The 21635-nt window shown below is 36.6% G+C and overlaps 1 protein-coding gene across 1 annotated transcript in view; it reads right to left on the bottom strand.

Moving 5' to 3' along the window:
* Window positions 1–21635, bottom strand: part of Nup35 (nucleoporin 35) — a 216224-nt gene that overhangs the window by 19164 nt on the left and 175425 nt on the right. Inside the window, exon 10 of the mRNA XM_090407437.1 lies at window positions 19669–19833. Within this exon, the coding sequence (XP_090263563.1) occupies window positions 19669–19833 (165 nt within the window). The remainder of the gene's footprint in view (window positions 1–19668; window positions 19834–21635) is intronic.

The raw sequence follows: 21635 nt of genomic DNA, 5'->3' as shown, positions 1-21635 counted from the left end.
TGGTGCAGATATTTGAGTTCTGTGGTCAGAGCTGTATCGTTAGAACAAATGGCTCTGTATGTGTAAGTGGTTTTAAAATGCTATACTGTTGGACTGGATGATGTGATTGTTTATGTAGGTATCTTCCTGTGTGTATTGGCTTTTCCGGGAACAATTCCTACAAATAAATAAAATACTATAGTCCCATTACTCCTCCCTCCCCTAATACACAAGAACACAACATAAAGTATTTTTTTTTAAAATAATATTTTTTCTTTACAACATTAGAGTGTTTTTACAACAATTGCATTGTTTCACTTACTCACTGTAGCGTGTATGTGTAGTGCTCTGATGATGCCGATTTGAAATTCAGTGAAATATAAGCAGTTAATAAAACATCTTTTGATAAAATTGTTTGGTGTTAATACCATTAAAAATTAAGTCATGAATAACCGTCATGGATAACACCTAAGCTTATCTGTTAGAGAGTATTAGAGAGAGTATAAGATTAAGGGTGTCAGTGATGCTGTAAGGATGCAGAGAGTTAAGGAGAAAGATGTTTTTTGGTTGGTACAAAAGATTTAGCAGGTGACAAGAGTGATATGCAAGAAGCCATGAAAGTTACTAGTGCATGCAAAAAAGACAAATGAGAAAGTAAAATTTGTGAGGTGAGATGGCTCACCTCTATCATATCACCCTATACAGGGTGGATGGTTTGAGAGCTGAGCCAGCCTATATGGGGTGAATGGCTTGCATCTAATGGACTTGGTGTCAGGAATCTTGAGAAAGTGTTGTTCAGTGAGAGTTGGGAAGTACAAAGTCAGAGAAATTAGACTGTTTAGAGGGGATGCAGGTGAATGTGGGTCCAGGGAACCTAGAGGTTAGTAAGTGGGAGAGTGATCACACGATGCAAGTTGAGTATCCCAGGTTAACTTTAGTCATCTCAGTAACACAATTTACATAATGGGCAGGATCAAGGGAGTACTGTGACATCAGAAATAAGGCTGAGGAGATTTTGGCATTAGTTAGCAGAACTTGGCCAAAAGTTTTACACATCAGTGAGATGGTTGACCGAGGATGATATGGTCATAGGATTGTCCCATCTATGTAACTGAGGGGGGGCATGAGGTTCAAGAGGGATGAATCTGATCAATGCAACAGACAACATTAATCTGGGAGATTGCCAGAGATGCAAAATTTTCTATTAAGAGGGGATATATCTGGAACTACAAAGCAGGTGATTACGACAAGCTGAAGAGACAGCTTTCAGCAGAGCAATGCCATAAGAATTTGGAGCAGAAAGATGTTGATGCATGGGAGCTGGTCAAGGGGTGTTAGAAGAATGAATCGGGCAGGAGTTAGATGGATGAACAGTTTCATTAAACAGGAGTCGCACACAAAGGAAAGGTTATAGAGCGATTATAAAGAAACAGGTCATCAGCATGCCAATAAGCAGTATAAGGTAAGTCCTCAAAATTTACCACATTACTCGCTATGTGGCAAGTAATGGAAGGATAACTTTAAAAAGCACTGATGGTGGAGAAGTAAAAGAAGCAAATCAAATAGATGAATTACTGAGTGAGCAATCTGCAGGATTGTACCATCTAGGTGGTCACATTGCAATGCCAGATGTGACACTGACTGATAGGAGAATGGGAGTTGAAGAAATGGAGGTGCTTAAAATATTGCAGAACCTCTGAACACAGCCATGGAATTAGATGCCATTGCATAAATTGGAGCCAATGGGGATGGATAGAAATCTGGTGAATTGGATTAGATGGTGGCCAATGGACAGGTAAAGAGTGGTTTATGGAGGAGTTGAATCCAGGAGAAGGTAAGTGACCAATGGTGTACTACTGGGCTCAGTATTTGGTTCTCTGTTTAATTTGTATACCAATGCTATAGGAAATGATTTGACAGGAAATATTCAGTTGTCGCTAATGATGTTCAACTGGGAAAAGTAATGGTAAATGAAGGTGATGTAGATCCAGAAAAAAGATTTAAATTGACTAGCAGTATGGGCAAAGGTAAATGGCTGTCACTTTAATATGGACAAGTGTAAGATGATGCACTTTGGGAAGAGATCAGAAGCTGTGTTACTATATTGATGGAACTGTATTGCAGCAAACTAACGAGGACAGGAGCTTCGATGTGATTGTGGACAAGGAGTCAAAGTTTAGAAGGTTAAACTGCAAAAGCAACCAAAACAGCACATCAGATTAAGTGTTGTTGAACACACTAACAAGCAGGGATAGAGAAGTTATTGTTTCTCTATTTAAGGCTTTAAAAAGGCCACACCTGGATTACTGAACACAGAACTGGACTCCTCGATTCTGTAATGATGAAGTTGTGGACAGTCCAGAGGAAAATGACAAAGACTGTGGCAGGTCTTTGTCATTTTTAGGCTTCAAAAATTAGCTGATAGACAAAAAAGAGGGGCCATGATAGAAGCATTTAAATTATTAAAGGGATTTTATAAGATACTGAAGACTTTTTTTTCACATGGCAAGAAGGTAGAGAACAAGGGATCACCAATGGAAATGGTGTAAGAGTGTGGTTAGTAAGGGTGTTAGGCCTAGGTTTTTTGCTTGGAGGTTAGTGAATGGGTGGAATGGGTTGCCAGAGGTATTTGTTGGTGCTTCATCAGTGAATGAGTTTATGGAGAAGTATGATAGGTATTGTGCAAATGATGGCCAGTGTGTGAATAAGTGGATCTCCCACGATGATTCTAACTCCATGAAGATAACAATAAAGACAGAATGCTCCTTGGAGGCAATGATCACTAAACAGAAGTTAATCTACTTTGGACATATTATGTGAGCAGATAAATCACTGGAAAAGTCAGTTATGTTGGGGAAGACTGAGGGCATGATAAAAATAAGAAGACTGCAAAAGAGTTGCAATGACAACATAAAGGAACTTGCCAACTTAAACTTGCTGAAAGAAAAGATGGGGCAAAGCGGGATGGAGAGCCTTTGTTCACAAGATCATGCGAGTCAAAAACGATTCAATGGCACATAACAACAATCCCTGTGGAAATTATGTTTGCATCTCTAGTTAGGCTGCCTGTAGAAAGACTATTCTAAGTTTAATTATAGTTTATGACTACAGGAACTTTTTCTAAGACTACTTTCACTGATTCTTGAGTTAGTTTATCTGGCAGAGGCAAGCAGGTTTTTTTCTCCCAGAACACGTTATTGCAGACAGTCATATATAGTATTAAAAACCACCATATGACAGCAGTTGTCTGCAGTACTGTCTTCATAGGATGCCAATTAAAATTACTAATAGTCTTGGCACAGCTACCTGTGATTAGCTAAGGGTGATGACACTCAGACAAGTGCATTATCAAATTCCCTCAAGAGGTGTACAGAATACTATATTTTACATAATTAACACATCGACATCAATATGGATAATATACATCACTCCTCATACACTTCATATATTTCAAAGTAATATCAATGGTTTTACAATTTTAATATGCACTTTGCCTCCATTGTAACTTTGATGTATACATGTCATGGATGGTCGGGTGGTTAAGTTTGCATTATTATTAACCTCCCATCAACAATTTTACTCTCTCAGGAATCCAATATTGCCAGATGATAATTTTCTGTCTTCTGAGAGACACTTTTAACCTCCCTACTGGCCAAGGCGGAACCATGTTGTTCAACAGGTTCAATTTTAATTTAACGTCATGGCCGGTTGGGGGGTTAATAATAGTAAGACTTGGATTTTGCTCTTCCTTTATGCCATCAAAAATCTATTTTGCTAATCTTTCCTCCCCATTCTGTTTAAGTAATCATACTATTCAGACTAGCTCTGTTCACACATTCTTGAATGCCAACAATGTCAAGTTCGTTCTTAATATCCTTATTTTTAGCTGTCATCATTGATACCATCTGTTGTCTTCATAACTTTTAAGAACCACAAGTTAAAATTGAACACTCTCGTATACTGCTAGTTCAGCACTTCTCATCATTTAAAGGCTGCTTGGCTTATTCTATTGTACATTTTTATATTTAATTTGTCATCAAAATTGCCTAAATAGCTTCTTGAAAAATTTTACTTCCAAAGCTCCTCCATTCAGGATGCAGTTGATATTTTCTGTGTGTTTCCATGTTTTTTTTTTTACCCTTTTAATAGCTGATTTTCATACCAAATCTGTTACAGCCAAGGTTTCCTCTAAGCTGTGCACACATGCATGAGCAAAATTTTTGCTTTCAGAATTTCTATAAAAAAAAAAAAAAAAAAAAAATCTGCGAACGCCTTTTTATTCCCGTATACGGGAGTAGGCGAGGCCATTTCGCCCTATCTAACTTTTGGAGACTGAGTGGGCAGTTCAATCTCCGCTGGTACCAATCAGAGATAGATGGTCCAAGGCTATCACTAATTAAGCGGTACACATTGAAGAGACGGCTCAAATGTGCGACCAGCTCATGGTCCCTAACCCTAACACAATATATTTAATGTCTGAAATAATGTGGGTTCTACGGTCGATTTTCTTAAGTTTACGGGACGAAAAACCCGAGTTTCCAGGAGGAAAAACCCGCTTGCTCGTGCCAGAGTTTCAGAATTTCTAATATACAGTTAATTTTTTTGAATGTGCTATAAAAACCAATTATGTATAAATCATGCTTTTCATTTATTTTATGGATATGGCTGAGGATATCGAGCAGGAACTTATTTTAAAACTTTACTCATGTGATGAGTACTCTTTACAATTAGATGAGACAAAGGACAGTGCAAACCTATCAATTTTATTAGTTTTGTTCATTACCACTACAATAATTCTATTGAAGATGACATGTTGCTCTGCAAAAATTTACCAACCAATGCAACAGGAGAAATGATATTTAAATATATCAACGATTTTATGAAGACACGTGAAATAAGTCGGGAGAAATGTGTCAACGTATGTATGTAATGATGGTGCAAAGTCAATAACAGGACCTGTGAAAAGAGCAGTAACACAAATTAAAAATGTTGCTAAAATGTGTATCAGTAGTCACTGTGTTCATCATAGACATGCATTGGATTGTCAAAATATTCCTCCATCATCAAATTCCTGACATGTACCCTCAAAGGGGTGTACAGAATATGAGAGTACTACATGAAAAATTTACATCACTACTAACTTTCTATCTACAATTTTCCTCCAAATCAGTCTGTTACTTGTCAAGTCTCCAAAATTATCAGATCTTATATTTCTATCGTCTAAGGCACTTTGCATCGTATCAATCCACCTATATCTTGGTCTTCCTCTGGGTCGTTTTCCTGCCAACCTGGCAGAGAACACTTGTTTTGCTAATCTTTCCTTGTCCATTCTATTCAAGTGACCATACTGCCTGAGATTAGCTCCGCTAACGCATTCCTGGATGCTGACAATGTCAAGTTCTTTCCTAATATCCTCGTTTTTAATATGATATTGCCATTGATGCCATCTGTTCATGCCGCTAATCTTTCTCAGGACTCTCATATCTGTGGTCTCTAGTCTTTGGTCAAGTATTTTACTTCTGACCCAGCTCTCAGATCCATAAGTTAAAACTAGTTTGAACACAGTCTTGTATACAGCTAATTTAGTGTTCCAACTAATTTCTCTCTTATTCCATATGAATTTATTCAATTGATTGCCTACCATACCAGCTTTGTTGATTCTGTTGTCTATTTCCTTATTTAATTTACCATCTTCAGTAAAAATCGTGCCTAAGTAGCTGAAATGTTTTACTCGTTCCACAGGTTCCCCGTTCACAATACAGTTGACATCCTCAACAATTCTACCTATTTTCATTGTCTTTGTCTTTTTAATGCTGACTTTCATACCATAGCTAATACAACAGTTATTCAATTTAGTCAGGGAATCTTGCAAACTAGTAGCGGATTTATTCAGAAGTATAACATCATCCGCATAAAGCAAAGAGCTGACATTAATATCTCCAATCCTGATGTCATGTTTAATACCACTTTCGTTCATAATGTGATCCACATAGATAATGAATAACAGAGGGGATAATATACATCCTTGTCTCACACCAGATTTAACATTAAACCATCTTCCTGTACTTCCCTCAATTCTAATTGCTGACTTGCAACTCAAATAAAGACTAAGTATTGCTTGATATAATGCCCCATTGACACCATATGACTGTAGTGTATTGAATGGCTTCTCCCTCTTGGCACCTTGTCATATGCCTTTTCCAAATCGACAAAACTTAAATACAGATCTTTGTTATGTTCCCATGCTTTCTCAAGTAATTGTCGTAAAGTGAAAATCTGATCCTGACAGCCTCTATTTGGCCTGAATCCAGCTTGTTCTTCACCAAGCTTTTCTTCCATAATTCTTCTCAACTGTTTCTCAAGTATAGTGGCATAAATCTTGCCCAGAACACTCAGTAGGGAAATACCTCTGTAATTCTCACATTCAGTTTTATTTCCCTTTTTATATGCGGGTACTATTAGAGCTCTACTCCAATCATCAGGAATTCGTCCCTCTGTCCAGGCTTTCTGAACTATGCAGTGCAGCCACTGCAAGACTTATAACACCATACTTCAGCATTTCTGGACGAATATCATCTACTCCTGCTGCCTTTCCACATTTCAAGCCTTTGATGGCTTTTTCTACTTCAAGTATGGATATGTATTCCTGACTGTATGCCTGTCGAGTGTTTTTTTTTTTTTTTACCACTGTGCTACTGCTTGTTTTATTTAGCAATTTTTCAAATTACTCCATACTTCATTGATATCTTTTTCTCCCCTTTTCATGCCATCTTTAACAGCACTCTTTTCTCCATTCCTAAGCTTCTTCAACAACCTCCAGAATATTTTGCTACCTTTTTTTGATATTTATTTTCTATGTTCTCCCCAAAGTCTTCTCATGACCTTGGTTTAGCGAGTCTTACAATGTTTAGCTTTCTTACATTTGTTTCTGTGTTCTCTAAGAGCACAAGCTGACTTATTTGCCAGGAACTTTTATATGCTTTCTTCTTTTCCTTCACTGCCTCTTTAACTTCCTGTGTCCACAATGGAGTTCTGATTTTTCTATCCTTGCAGACAACCTCACCACATGCCTCTCTGGCTAATTAATAAATGATTATTTTGTTTCAATAATATTTGTATATTTTAGTCTACAGTTCACATCTGAGAACTTCTCAACTTTTATTCATTTTAAAACTTTCTTACATGTCATTCTTTTCAATATGAAATTCAATTTTATCTTGCTCAAGACTAAATAGTGATCGCTTCCAATTTCAAATACTCTGTACACTCTGGTGTCCTTCACCAGGGAGAAAACATCACAATCAACAATAACATATCAATGAGACTTTCTTATTCCTTACCTCTTCTTTCCATGTGAATTTGTGCACATTTTTATGTTGGAACATGTTGTTAGTAATAACCAGTCCATGTCCTGAGCAGAAATCCAACAGGTATTTGCCATTATTATTAGCTTTGCTCTTTTCTCCAAATTTTCCCAAAACATTTTTGTATATCTGACAATCACTTCCTACTTTGCTATTTAGATCCCCAACAAGGACCAACTTTCCCTTTTTCATTGCGTCAGAAGCTTTCTCTAGAGTCTCAAAAAATTCTTGCACGTCTACCTTAGTAGAGTCTTCTGTGGGACCATAGGCACAAATAAATCTCATTGTCCAGTTCCCCCTTCTGATATTTGCCCACATTCAACACTAAATACGACGCTAATCCATTTAGGTAGATTAGCCTTGTATTTAGTGTTGAATACTATGGCTTCTTTTCCTTGATTGTCATTGCCTGAATATAACATTTTGTATTTATTGCTCAGAAAGATCTCACCAGTTTTTGTCTTTTTTGTTTCAGTCACCCCTATTATGTCGATCTGGTATTTATCTAACTTTATTTCTTTGCCATTCAGGCTTCTTATGTTGATAGTACCAATCTTTAACTCTGGTGATGTTGAGTTCGGGTGTGTTTTAGGATTTTTTCCAGTAGCTGACGTTTCGCTGTTTGCCCTGGTTCCCTGGCAAAAACAAAGGGGGGCTTGTTTAACCAGGCGATGCCCCAGCCGGCATGAAATTTTGCCATGTTGTACCATCATTTTCTATATTGGTGTAAGCCAATAAGAATACAATTTGGTCGGCTAAATCCCAAATTGCCAGCCCATCCTCATTCGTTCAGTATCCAGGTAGATACCCATCAGGATGCACCATGAGAAGGTGACGATTGGACATTAGGTCAGAAGCCCTGGTCGGTTCTCTGCATTCCTTTAAAGGCTATATGGAGGTCTCCTCTCAGTTATACAGCTTTGACCCTTAACACCCCAAAATATCCCTTCATGTTTAAAATGTATTTTAGATGAAGCAATGAAAATTATTAACTTTGTGAAAACTAGACTATGCAAAACAAGATTATTCATGTGAAGATATGGGCAGTCAATATATATCTTTGCTGGTACATGATGGCTGTCATGTGGCAGATTGTTTGAATTACAAGAAGAACTCACTAGTCTTACACAATGACAAATTTCTATTAACCGATCGCATTAGAAACGTGTTTGCAATTTTACAAGTCATAGCCACACAACAACAGCAAAAAGGATGATGGGGGGGGGGGGGGGAAACATAAATATTAGAAATATTATATCAGTGGTTTTAGTGCATTAAACTCTCAAAATGTCACTGTCAAAATTAAAACAGAAAAGATCTAAAATTATGTTTAAATATGAGCAGTGGCTGGATAAACCTGTTGAAACTGCAATATAACATCAAAGAACAATATGTGAGTTGAACTTATCAGTCTGAGGATACATTGTGGTTGGTCAGTGAATTTAGCGCTTGTGTAAAATGGGTGATCTTTGTCTGTTTTATTGTGCTTTTTCCTTAGAAAATTAGTGTTTTATAGTATATTATTGTAGATTTTAGTGTATTTAGTATTAACTAAAATACTTTATAAGGTATAAGTTTAAAATGGCACCATAAATGCACAAGAAAAGTAATGCTAAAAAGAACACTGCAGGTGATAACAAGACCAGCCCTGCGAATGAGGATAATGAAAATAAATTAACCTCCAAAATAGCAAAATTAAAGTAGATCATCAGAGAAATGACACAGGAATTAGAAAAATCAAGAGGCATTTAAATGAGCATAGGGAGAAAATTAAAATTAAGCAGCAAAATAAGAAACAACGAAGCACGGAAACAGGTAAGTCAGGAAGTAATAGAAATCAGGTGAGCGACATTGTTAGTAAAAAAAAGAAGTTATTTGGTATGGTGACTAGAATAAAACATGCTATTGATGAGTAAGTTATAACTTCTAGTTTTCCTGGACAGAAAATAAAGGAAGCAATTCGAAAATAGAAATGAAAAGTAAATGAATTTTTAATTGTAGTAAGTACTAACAACTTAACTAGTGATAAGTTCAGTATGAGAGGGGACATGAAAGGGTTGTTAGAAGAGGAGAGTGAAGAATGTGAAAATCGTCAGTATTTTACTTCAATATGATAAAAATGAATTAAGGGCCATGATGGCAAATGATTCAATGCATAGGCTGTGAAGAAGGAATGGATGCGAGTTTTTGGATGTGTGGAGTGAGTGTGAGCGAAGATTAGATTTGCATAACAGGGATGGCCTGCACCTGAAAGAGTTTCGTATCAGGAGTCTATAAAAACTAATAACTGGTCTGAGACCTAACACAGAGGGTCAGGGAAACTAAATTATAAAGGGAGGAATGGTGAGAATGCGAGAGTAAAAGTGACAATGTTATATAACTGTGTTAATGATGGACAATGGCTTTAACATGGAAATGTGGATGAGGAGAGAACAATTTTGACTTTGTGTTCATCTGGTTCGGACCCATAAAACGTGTGCAAAGATGTCTACATGTATAAGGCACTACAAAAGAATAGGGATCTGTAAGTTGTTCAACTGTCTCATGCAGACTGCAGACAAGAGTATACAAAAGAACATGCAGGTAGATTATTATGTCTCTACACAAATGCTAGGAGTATTAGAAACAAAAGGGTAGAGTTTGTTGCCTTAGTCAATATGTTGGGACCTCAGATTGAAGGCATTACTGAGCTCTAGCTATCAGAATCAGACATATTAACTGATATCGAGTGTACACTATTTTTAGGAAAGATAGGAGAGGAGGGGACATCATGCTGCTAATAATATCAGATGACTTGAATCCAACTGGAGTTTAGACCTATGATTGTAGTACTACTACTACTACTAACAGTATTTCATGTGGCAGTGAATTTAAAGCCATCTAGTGTGAGGTGTTGTTACAGATCTGATGGATTGGTTGCTAGTGATGAAGAAGTGCATCACAAATTGAAAAGATGAGCACGAAAATAGTAATCATAATGGGAGTCTTTAATTATCCAAATAATGATTGGGTAGCAGTAGAATCTCATGAGAAGAATGAAAATGAATTTCTTGAGCTGTTGCAGGACAACTTCCTCAAGCAGCATGCGACAGAAGAAATTCAAGGTCAAAGAGTGTTAGATTTGAATATAGCGCGTCAGAGGGCATTTCAGTTAAAGACTTAACTGAAATGCCTCCAGTAGGTGACAGTGATCATGTGGTACTCACTTGGGAAGTGATTAAGTTTATCAATGTTCCATTCAGAAAAGGTTACATGCTGAACTACAAAGTAGGAAATTATGACCAACTGAGGTGTATATACTAAGTTCATTGGAATGGAATCGGTTGATTGATGGAAAGAATATAGACAGTGCATGGGAAGCATTTAAACAATACTTAAATGATGCGATATCAGAGGGTGTGTCCCAAGAGTTTGAAGAATAAATAGGGTAGGAGTCAAATGGATGTCTAATCTTATTAAGCAAGAGATTCGTATATACTAAGTTCATTGGAATGGAATCGGTTGATGGATGGAAAGAATATAGACAGTGCATGGGAAGCATTTAAACAATACTTAAATGATGCGATATCAGAGGGTGTCCCAAGAGTTTGAAGAATAAATAGGGTAGGAGTCAAATGGATGTGTAATCTTATTAAGCAAGAGATTCGTAAGACAAGGATGATGTGCATTATGAAAATAATAAGCAGAAGGCTAGAATAGTCACAACTGTTGCACATAAAGCAAAGTTTGAGTACGAAAGGAAACTGGCTCTGTGTGCTAGAGACAACCCACAAGAATTCTATCAATATGAAAGAATAACTCTTCTAAATGCAGATGGCATGAGGGTTACAGATGCAGAAAAGGTTGTTCAACTAATGAGTGCCAATTTTGTTAAAAGCTATTAACCTGGTGTATGTGACATTGAGCTCACTTTTACCTCTTCACTGGATAAAGAAACTCAGTGTATGAGGACGAGGTAATTAGAGCTATTGCAAAAAACTGAATAAGAATTCAGCAATAGGGACTGATGGGATGTAAGCACGTGTGCTAAAAGAATGTTCAGCTGAAATGGCTATTTGTTTAACTAGGCAGTTTAATATGAGTCTCAGAACACAGAAGATTCCTCAGGAAAGCAAAAAAATGTATGGTAATTCCATTGCAGAAGGGTGGTGCAAAGACCAATGTATCTGACTATCGACCAATTAGTATCTCAGGAGTAGTGGCGAAGATTTTGGAAAAATTGGTAAGGGCTCACATTCAGAAATGGGCTGACAGTGAATCTCTACTTTGCAGTGAGCAACATGGGTTTACTAAGGGAAGGTCATGTTTTAGCAACTTGCTCACATTCTATAACAATGTTACCATTGAACTAAGACAAGGGGAATATATACACCATGGCACTTTTGAATTTTGCTGAGGATCTGACAGAACAGCATGGTAGACTGTTGCATATATTGGAGAATATGGGTTTGCATCATAGAATATTAGTGTGGATAAGAGGATGGCTGACTGAGATATCAAACAGTGTTATGGGGGATGTGAGATTGCAAGGCTTAAGGTAACAAGTGGTGAACCACAAGAATCAGTGCTTGGTCCACTGTTACTCAATCAATACATTAAATGATATTGGGAAGGATTTGACAAGCGACATACAGCTATTTGCTGATGATGCAAGGATAGGTTGGGTAATCTGGATTGCTGTATGCAGTACTTGCAGAATGATTTGAATAGGCTATAATTGTTGGCATGGGAAAATGGATGTCAGTAAATGTAAAGTCATTCACTTTGGCATGATTAGATATCAGCGTTGTATTATATTAGTGGGATTATGATAGAAGAAACTGATGAGGTTAGGGATCTTGGAGTTTTAGTAGATAGGAAGTTGAAGTTCATGGCCATGTAACAAAGATTGCAAATACAACTCAAAACATAATTTCGGTGCTGAAATGAATGTTCACATGTAAAGATAAGGATTTCATTTTGATTCTTTACAAGGCCTTGATAAGACCTCACTTTGACTATTGTGCATAGGTCTGGTCTCCTGCTTTCTGTTCTGATTCTGATAATGGAGAGAGCACAAAGGAGAGTGTTAAAAATTATATCAGGATTATGGAATACTGACTATGAAGACAGTTTTAAAGTAAGAAAGTTTTAAAGCGAATAAAAGTTGAGCAGCTCTCAGATGTGAACTGTAGACTAAAATACACAAAGATTATTGAAGAAAAAATGAAAGTGTTTGAGAACAGGAATCAAACCTTGGAGATTCAGTGGCAAACTCTGAAGAAAACATTGATTGATTCTGCAGAGAGGCATGTGGTGAGGTTGTCTGCAAGGATAAAAAAATCAGAACTCCCTGGTGGACACAGGAAGTAAAAGAAGAAAGCATATCAAAAGTTCCTGACAAATAAGTCAGCTTGTGCTCTTAGAGAATATAGAGACAAATGCAAGATTGTTAAGCACTGTGTAAAACTAGCCAAACAAAAGTCATGGGAGGAATTTGGCAAGAATATAGAAAATAAATATCAAGAAGGTGGCAAAATATTCTGGAGGTTGTTGAAGAAGCTTAGGAATGGAGGAAAGAGTGCTGCAAAAGGAGTTAGAGATGATAAAGGTGACATGAAAACGGGAGAAAAAGATATACTTGAAGTATGGAGTAATTACTTTGAAAAACTGCTAAATGAAACAAGCAGCGATGACAGCACAGTGGTAAAAAACACTGACCAGGCATGCAGTCAGGAATACATATCCATACTTGAAGTAGAAAAAGCCATCAAAGGCTTGAAACGTGGAAAGGCAGCAGGAGTAGATGATATTCGACCAGAAATGCTGAAGTATGGTGGTATAAGAGTCTTACAGTGGCTGCACTGCATAGTTCAGAAAGCCTGGACAGAGGGACGAATTCCCGATGATTGGAGTAGAGCTCTCATAGTACCCATAGATAAAAAGGGAAATAAAACTGAATGTGAGAATTACAGAGGTATTTCCCTACTGAGTGTTCCTGGCAAGATCTATGCAAGTATACTTGAGAAACGGTTGAGAAGAATTGTGGAAGAAAAGCTTGGCGAAGAACAAGCTGGATTCAGACCAAATATAGGCTGTCAGGATGAGATCTTCACTTTACGACAAATAGTCGAGAAAGCATGGGAATATAACAAAGATCTGTATTTAAGTTTTGACGATTTGGAAAAGGCATATGACAAGGTGCCAAGAGAGAAGCAATTCAATACGCTGCAGTTATATGGTGTGAATGGGGCATTATATCAAGCAATACTTAGTCTTTATTTGAGTTGTACGTCAACAGTTAGAATTGAAGGAAGTACAGGAAGATGGTTTAATGTTAAATCTGGTGTGAGACAAGGATGTACATTATCCCCTTTGTTATTCATTATCTATATGGATCACATTATGAAGGAAAGTGGTATTAAACATGATATCGAAATTGGAGATATTAATGTCAGCTCTTTGCTTTATACGGATGATGTTATACTTCTAAATAAATCCGCTACAAGTCTGCAAGATTCTCTGACTAAATTGAATAGCTGTTGTAATAGATATGGTATGAAGGTCAGCAATAAAAAGACAAAGACAATGAAAATAGGCAGAATTATTGAAAATATGAACTGTGTTGTGAATGGAGAACCTGTGGAACAAGTTAAACATTTCAGCTATTTAGGCATGATTTTTACTGAAGGTGGTAAATTCAATATAGAAACAGACAACAGAATCAGCAAAGCTGGTATGGTGGGAAGTCAATTGAACAAATTTATATGGAATAAGAGAGAAATTAGTCGGAACACTAAATGAGCTGTATACAAGACAGTGTTCAAACTAGTTTTAACTTATGGATCTGAGAGCTTGGTCAGAAGTACACTTGACCAAAGACTAGAGACTGCAGATATGAGAGTCCTGAGAAAGATTATGGGCGTGAACAGATGGCATCAATGGCAATATCATATTAAAAACGAGGATATTAGGAAAGAACTTGACATTGTCAGCATCCAGGAATGCGTTAGCAGAGCTAATCTCAGGTGGTATGGTCACTTAAACAGAATGGGCGAAGAAAGATTAGCAAAACAAGTGTTCTCTGCCAGGTTGGCAGCAAAACGACCCAGAGGAAGACCAAGATATAGGTGGATTGATACGTTACAAAGTGCCTTAGATGATAGAAATATAAGATCTGATAATGTTGGAGTCTTGACAAGTAACAGACTGATTTGGAAGAAAATTGTAGATAGGAAGTTAGTAATGATGTAATTTTTTCATGTAGTACTATCATATCCTGTACACCCCTTGAGGGTACGTGGCAGGAATTTGATGATGATGATGATGACTATGAAGACAGACTGAGAATTTGTAGACTGCAGACACTAGCAAGCTGGAGAAAGAAAGATGATATGATTGAGATTTACAAACTCCTGAAACGGTCATACAGGATTTCAATTGATGGGAGGGGAAAGGACATGAGGGCATCCTTAGAAGCTGAGAATGAATGCTGCTAAGAAAGGGAGTGAGGGCTAAATTTTTTTCTCATAGGGTGGCGCTTGATTGGAATGGATTGCCATTGGATGTTGTGAGTGCAAGCAGTGTGAATGAATTCAAGAATAAGTATGATAGCTGGTGCATGTAGTATGTGGTCACTCTCATTGAGTCCCTGATTCCCTGGAGGTCTCTCTAAATTAAAATAATAACATTATTAAAAAAAAAAAAAAAAAAAAAAAAAAAAAAAAAAAAAAAAAAAAAAAAAAAGGGTGCTTAAGGGTCAAAGCTGTATAACTGAGAGGAGACCTCCACATAGCCTTTAAAGGAATGCGGAGAACCGACCAGGGCTTCTGACCTAATGTCCAATCCTCACCTTCTCGTGGTGCACCCTGTTGGGTATCTACTTTGATACTGAACGAACGAGGATGGGCTGGCAATTTGGGATTTAGCCGACCAAATTGTATTCTTATTGGTTAAACCAAAATAAAAAATGAGGGTACAACATGACAAAATTTCATGCCGGCTGGGGCGTCGCCCGGTTAAACAAGGCCCCCATTGTTTTCACCAGGGAACCAGGGCGAACAGCAAAAAGTCAGCTACTGGAACAAATCTGAAAACAAACCCCAACTCGACATCACCAGAGTTAAAGATCGGTACTATCAACGTAAGAAGCCTGAATGGCAAAGAAATGGAGCTAGCTGAGGAATTAGATAAGTACCAGATCGACATAATAGGGGTGACTGAAACAAAAAAGACCAAAACTGGTGAGATCTTTCTGAGCAATAAATACAAAATGTTATATTCAGGCAATAACAATCAAGGAAAAGAAGGAGTAGCCATAGTATTCAACACAAAATACGATTCTAATCTTCTTGAATGGCAGTCAGTCTCAAGTAGAGTGATGTGGGCAAATATGAGAATGGGGAACTGGACAATGAGACTTATTTGTGCCTATGGTCCCACAGAAGGTTCTACTAAGGTAGAAGTGGAGGAATTTTTTGAGGCTTTAGAAAAAGCAACTGACACAATGAAAAAGGAAAAGTTGGTCCTTGTTGGGGATCTAAATAGTAGAGTAGGAAATGATTGTGAGACATACAAAAATATTTTGGGAAAATTTGGAGAAAAGAGCAAAGCTAATAATAATGGCAAATATCTGTTGGATTTCTGCTCAGGACATGGACTGGTTATTACTAACACCATGTTCCAACATAAAAATGTGCACAAATTCACATGGAGAGAAGAGGCTAGGAATAAGAAAAGTCTCATTGACTATGTTATTGTTGATAGTGATGTTTTCTCCCTGGTGCAGGACACCAGAGTGTACAGAGGATTTGAAATTGGAAGTGATCACTATTTAGTCTTGAGCAGGATAAAATTGAATTTCATATTGAAAAGAATAACATGTAAGAAAGTTTTAAAGCGAATAAAAGTTGAGCAGCTCTCAGATGTAAACTGTAGACTAAAATACAGAAATATTATTGAAAAGAAAATGAAAGAGTTTGAGAACACGAATCAAACCTTGGAGATTCAGTGGCAAACTCTGAGGGAAACATTGATTGATTCTGCCAGAGAGGCATGTGGTGAGGTTGTGTGCAAAGATAAAAAAATCAGAACTCCCTGGTGGACACAGGATGTTAAAGAGGCAGTGAAGGAAAAGAAGAAAGCATATCAAAAGTTCCTGGCAAATAAGTCAGCTTTTACTCTTACAGAATACAGAGACAAATGTAAGAAAGCTAAACAGTGTGTAAAACTAGCTAAACAAAAGTCATGGGAGGACTTTGGCAAGAATATAGAAAATAAATATCAAGAAGGTGGCAAAATATTCTGGAGGTTGTTGAAGAAGCTTAGGAATGGAGGAAAGAGTGCTGTAAAAGGAATTAGAGATGATAAAGGTGAAATGAAAACAGGAGAAAAAGATATCCTTGAAGTATGGAGTAATTACTTTGAAAAACTGCTAAATGAAACAAGCAGTGATGACAGCACAGTGATAAAAAACACTGACCAGGCATGCAGTCAGGAATACATATCCATACTTGAAGTAGAAAAAGCCATCAAAGGCTTGAAATGTGGAAAGGCAGCAGGAGTAGATGATATTCGACCAGAAATGCTGAAGTATGGTGGTATAAGAGTCTTACAGTGGCTGCACTGCATAGTTCAGAAAGCCTGGACAGAGGGACGAATTCCCGATGATTGGAGTAGAGCTCTCATAGTACCCATATATAAAAAGGGAAATAAAACTGAATGTGAGAATTACAGAGGTATTTCCCTACTGAGTGTTCCTGGCAAGATCTATGCAAGTATACTTGAGAAACGGTTGAGAAGAATTGTGGAAGAAAAGCTTGGTGAAGAACAAGCTGGATTCAGGCCAAATAGAGGCTGTCAGGATCAGATCTTCACTTTACGACAAATAGTCGAGAAAGCATGGGAATATAACAAAGATCTGTATTTAAGTTTTGTCGATTTGGAAAAGGCATATGACAAGGTGCCAAGAGAGAAGCTATTCAATACGCTGCAGTTATATGGTGTCAATGGGGCATTATATCGAGCAATACTTAGTCTTTATTTGAGTTGTGAGTCAGCAGTTAGAATTGAAGGAAGTACAGGAAGATGGTTTAATGTTAAATGTGGCGTGAGACAAGGATGTACATTATCCCCTCTGTTATTCATTATCTATATGGATCACATTATGAAGGAATGTGGTATTAAACCTGATATCAAAATTGGAGATGTTAATGTCAGCTCTTTGCTTTATGCGGATGATGTTATACTTCTAAATAAATCCGCTACAAGTCTGCAAGATTCTCTGACTAAATTGAATAGCTGTTGTAATAGATATGGTATGAAGGTCAGCAATAAAAAGACAAAGACAATGAAAATAGGCAGAATCATTGAAAATGTCAACTGTGTTGTGAATGGAGAACCTGTGGAACAAGTAAAACATTTCAGCTACCTAGGCACAATATTTACTGAAGATGGTAAACTGAATATAGAAATAGACAACAGAATCAGCAAAGCTGGTATCGTGGGAAGTCAATTGAATAAATTCATATGGAATAAGAAAGAAATTAGTCGGAACACTAAATTAGCTGTATACAAGACTGTGTTCAAACCAATTTTAACTTATGGATCTGAGAGCTGGGTCAGAAGTAAAACACTTGACCAAAGACTAGAGACCGCAGATATGAGAGTCCTGAGAAAGATTAGAGGCGTGAACAGATGGCATCAATGGCAATATCATATTAAAAATGAGGATATTAGGAAAGAACTTGACATTGTCAGCATCCAGGAATGCTTTAGCAGAGCTAATCTCAGATGGTATGGTCACTTAAATAGAATGGGAGAGGAAAGATTAGCAAAACAAGTGTTCTCTGCCAGGTTAGCAGGAAAACGACCCAGAGGAAGACCAAGATATAGGTGGATTGATACGGTACAAAGTGCCTTAGACGATAGAAATATAAGATCTGATAATGTTGGAGTCTTGACAAGTAACAGACTGATTTGGAGGAAAATTGTAGATAGGAAGTTAGTAATGATGTAATTTTTTCATGTAGTACTGTCATATCCTGTACACCTCAAGGGGATATGATATGTCATATCATATCCCCTTGAGGGTACATGGCAGGAATTTGATGATGATGATGATAATAATAAAAAAAAAAAAAACATAGAATTTTTTTCTAGAATTTGACAATTTGATGATAAACTGCATGTATATATGTAGTAATTAATAGCTGAAGGAGTAGTCATTTAGGTTGCTCTTACAGAAATATTTAACATACAGTGATCTTAACAAAGGGGCTGCTTAAGGGTCTAAGCCAAATAACTGAGAGGAGACCTCCACATTGCCTTTCAGGAATGTGGAGAACTGACTGGAACTTCTGACACAATGTCCAATCCTGACCCTCACGTGGTGCATCCCGTCAGTAGGTAGTTAGTATCTACTGGGGACTGAACAAATGAGAATGGGCTGGCAATTAGGGACTAAGTCGACCAAATTGTACTTTCAATTGACTTAAACCACACATGCATATGATGATATAACATGATGAGATTTAATGCCGGCTGGGGTGCTGCCCAGTTAAACCACCATGCGGTGGAGCATGGTGGTTTTTTTCCATGAGAAATGGAAAACCACCATGCTCCACCACAGCAAATTCAAAAAAGAGAGACTATTCTTAGAATCAGCAGCAGCTCTCAGGACCCAACCAAATCTTAACAAATATGGTTGCATTAAGCTTCCTAAGATTTGGGAAACGCTTATCATCAGAGGTCCCACTTTACATTCCAGGCCACCTACAACCGCCCTCAGAGGGCGCTCCACCTAGATAGGACTTTAGTGTCACCCACGTGGTTGGGCTTAGTATTGTGTGTTATTTATTTTTGATGTTACATTAGTTTTTTTGTAATCCTTTTAGATGTCTCATTTACTGAGACGAAATGTATAGGGAGTATTAAATTCTGTTTTAATCCTTTCTGAGTGCTGTATACAATCCATTAAGTTCCAATATGATGTCCTCACAGCACTTAAGCCTCTACACACGGATCAAAGTGGAAATTTTGACCATATTTCTCAAGAGATGGTTTGCAGTGAAAAACATGCTTTCCCTCCCAAGACTAAGCATCTATTAGCAAGAATACAAGCATAGATATTTGATTTCAACTCACCTCTTAGGGAAACTATATGATAAATGTTAGATTTAATTTTATATTTTAACAAAAATTAAAAGTACTAAAATGATGTGCAACATGCATATTATCAAACACTGTACTTTGATTTTGACACAAATACATTTAAAAAATCCTTAACCTTTAATATAATGTTTTTACCATTGCAATTTTTTTCTAACTTATGAATAGATAAATATACCTGGTGTGTAAGAGAGGCAGTCTTATAAGCCTGCGTAAGACGTCGCATATTTGTTACTCTTATGTTTTTCTCTGCATTGTTTCTTATTAAACTTTCATCATCATTTGACAATGGACTACTGGTGTTGAGAACAGAATTTTCTTTTGCAGAGTCATCCATCATATTCTGAAATAAGGTTTTCAAGATTAGTAAAAATATTAAAAATTACTATAAAATAACTTAAAGCAAAGAAATTTTATTCTGTAATAAGTCAGCTTTGCTTTCTATCATTAAAGAGATTTAAAAGAATATTTATTACAGAATAAAAATAGAACTATTTTCTCTTTCTGGTTTTACTCTGAAGAATTTAAACAATTATTAACTTCCTTGCTTGACAGAAATGAAAATGCCTACCTCACTCTTAACTCATTCATCTTGTCTTTTATTTGCACTACATTTTTAAAAAGTTCAATGTGATCAGATCAGAGACAACTGATGGCAATTTTTTTTATATCAATATGATATAACAAAATATCTGGTCTCCAGAGCAAGATTTCTGGATGAATTATTTAATTCTTTGCCTGCTAATGGTACTATGCTAAGTTTAAAACCTTTTGTAGGTGGGATTCAATGAAACAGCATTGTTCTAATTAAAAGTTTGCTATTTGTTTATTAATTTAAACTCGTGTGATGCAAATATTTTTTATTACTAAAATGCAGGTAGCCGAAATAATGACAAGAAAAACCACTTCACCAATCAAGTAGCTTCACCACACACTTCTTTTTACAATAAGCAGAAAGGAGCACCAAATTTCAATCACTGCAACTGTTTGCAAGCTCATATGGCTGTGATTACAGAAAGAGTTAAATGATTGGCCCGATGATCAAGAGAAAACAATATTACCATAAAAACACTTCCATTCTTGACATAATAGTAAACAGTGAAAGACACTAAATCATAGGTTCCCAAACTTTTTCGGGCCACCGCCAACTTTGCAAGACAAATTTTGTAACACCCCCCCCCCCATTATAACAGTTTTCCGTGTTCAAGCCGTTTGATATTTTTGACGTAAATAGCAACTAATGATACATTACTGCTTATGCTGTTAAATTTTTAAAAAGAAGTGGCCAATATGTGCTTCATCTTGAACACGGTTATTGCTATACCGATTTTGGTGAAACGTAGCCCATTGTAAAAATTGTAAAATGTATGCTCGAATAACATTATGCACAGTTTCATACAATGGTTTAAATATGAAAATGTGGAATACAATTAAGAGATTGCATTGCATTAGTAAGAATCTTATTGTAATAATTAAACATCATTAAATATATTACAAAATTGTTTATTTCTAACTTATAAAGTAAAAATACAAAGCAAAAATAACAAATTAATGTGAAGTTTCATACAGTGGTTTAAATATGAAAATTCGGAATACATATTAAGAGATTGCATTACATTAGTAAGAATCTTATTGTAATAATTAAAACACCATCAAATGTATTAGATGGTTTATTTCAAACTTACAAAGTAAAAATACAAAGAAAAAATAACAAATTAATGTGAAGGATGAGCCTGGTGCATTTTTAAAAGTTTGTTAATATCAGGTTCAACTTTCGTTAAAAACAGTCGTAAATCGCCACGCTCAGTTATATGCAATCGGTTCCTTTTCTTAGATAGTAAATTCACTACAGCATTAAACCCACGCTCAGCCAAATAAGAAGATGGAAATGCAATCAAAAATTTCTGCACTATTTCCCATAATCCAGGGTACAGTGTCGGTATTGATTTTTGAAGCCAGAACTCTTGGTATCCAGTTTTGAATTTTATTTTTAATTTTCTTCATTTGTTGTGAGTTCTATGAGTTCCACTTCTAAATTTGATGATCCTGTTGTGCTTACATGTGAGAAAGGATCTAGAACCTAATCTGGTATATTCATGTTTAGAATATCCTTGAATCGCTCGTTGAAATCAGCATGGAGAACCT

This window comes from Typopeltis vanoorti, chromosome 17 (assembly GCF_054136105.1).
Source record: "Typopeltis vanoorti isolate ZY-2024b chromosome 17, IOZ_Tvanoo_1.0, whole genome shotgun sequence".
Taxonomy (NCBI): Eukaryota; Metazoa; Arthropoda; class Arachnida; order Uropygi; family Thelyphonidae; genus Typopeltis; species Typopeltis vanoorti.
The sequence above is the reverse complement of the archived record's forward strand: the minus strand, read 5'-3'. Positions and strand labels throughout refer to the sequence as shown.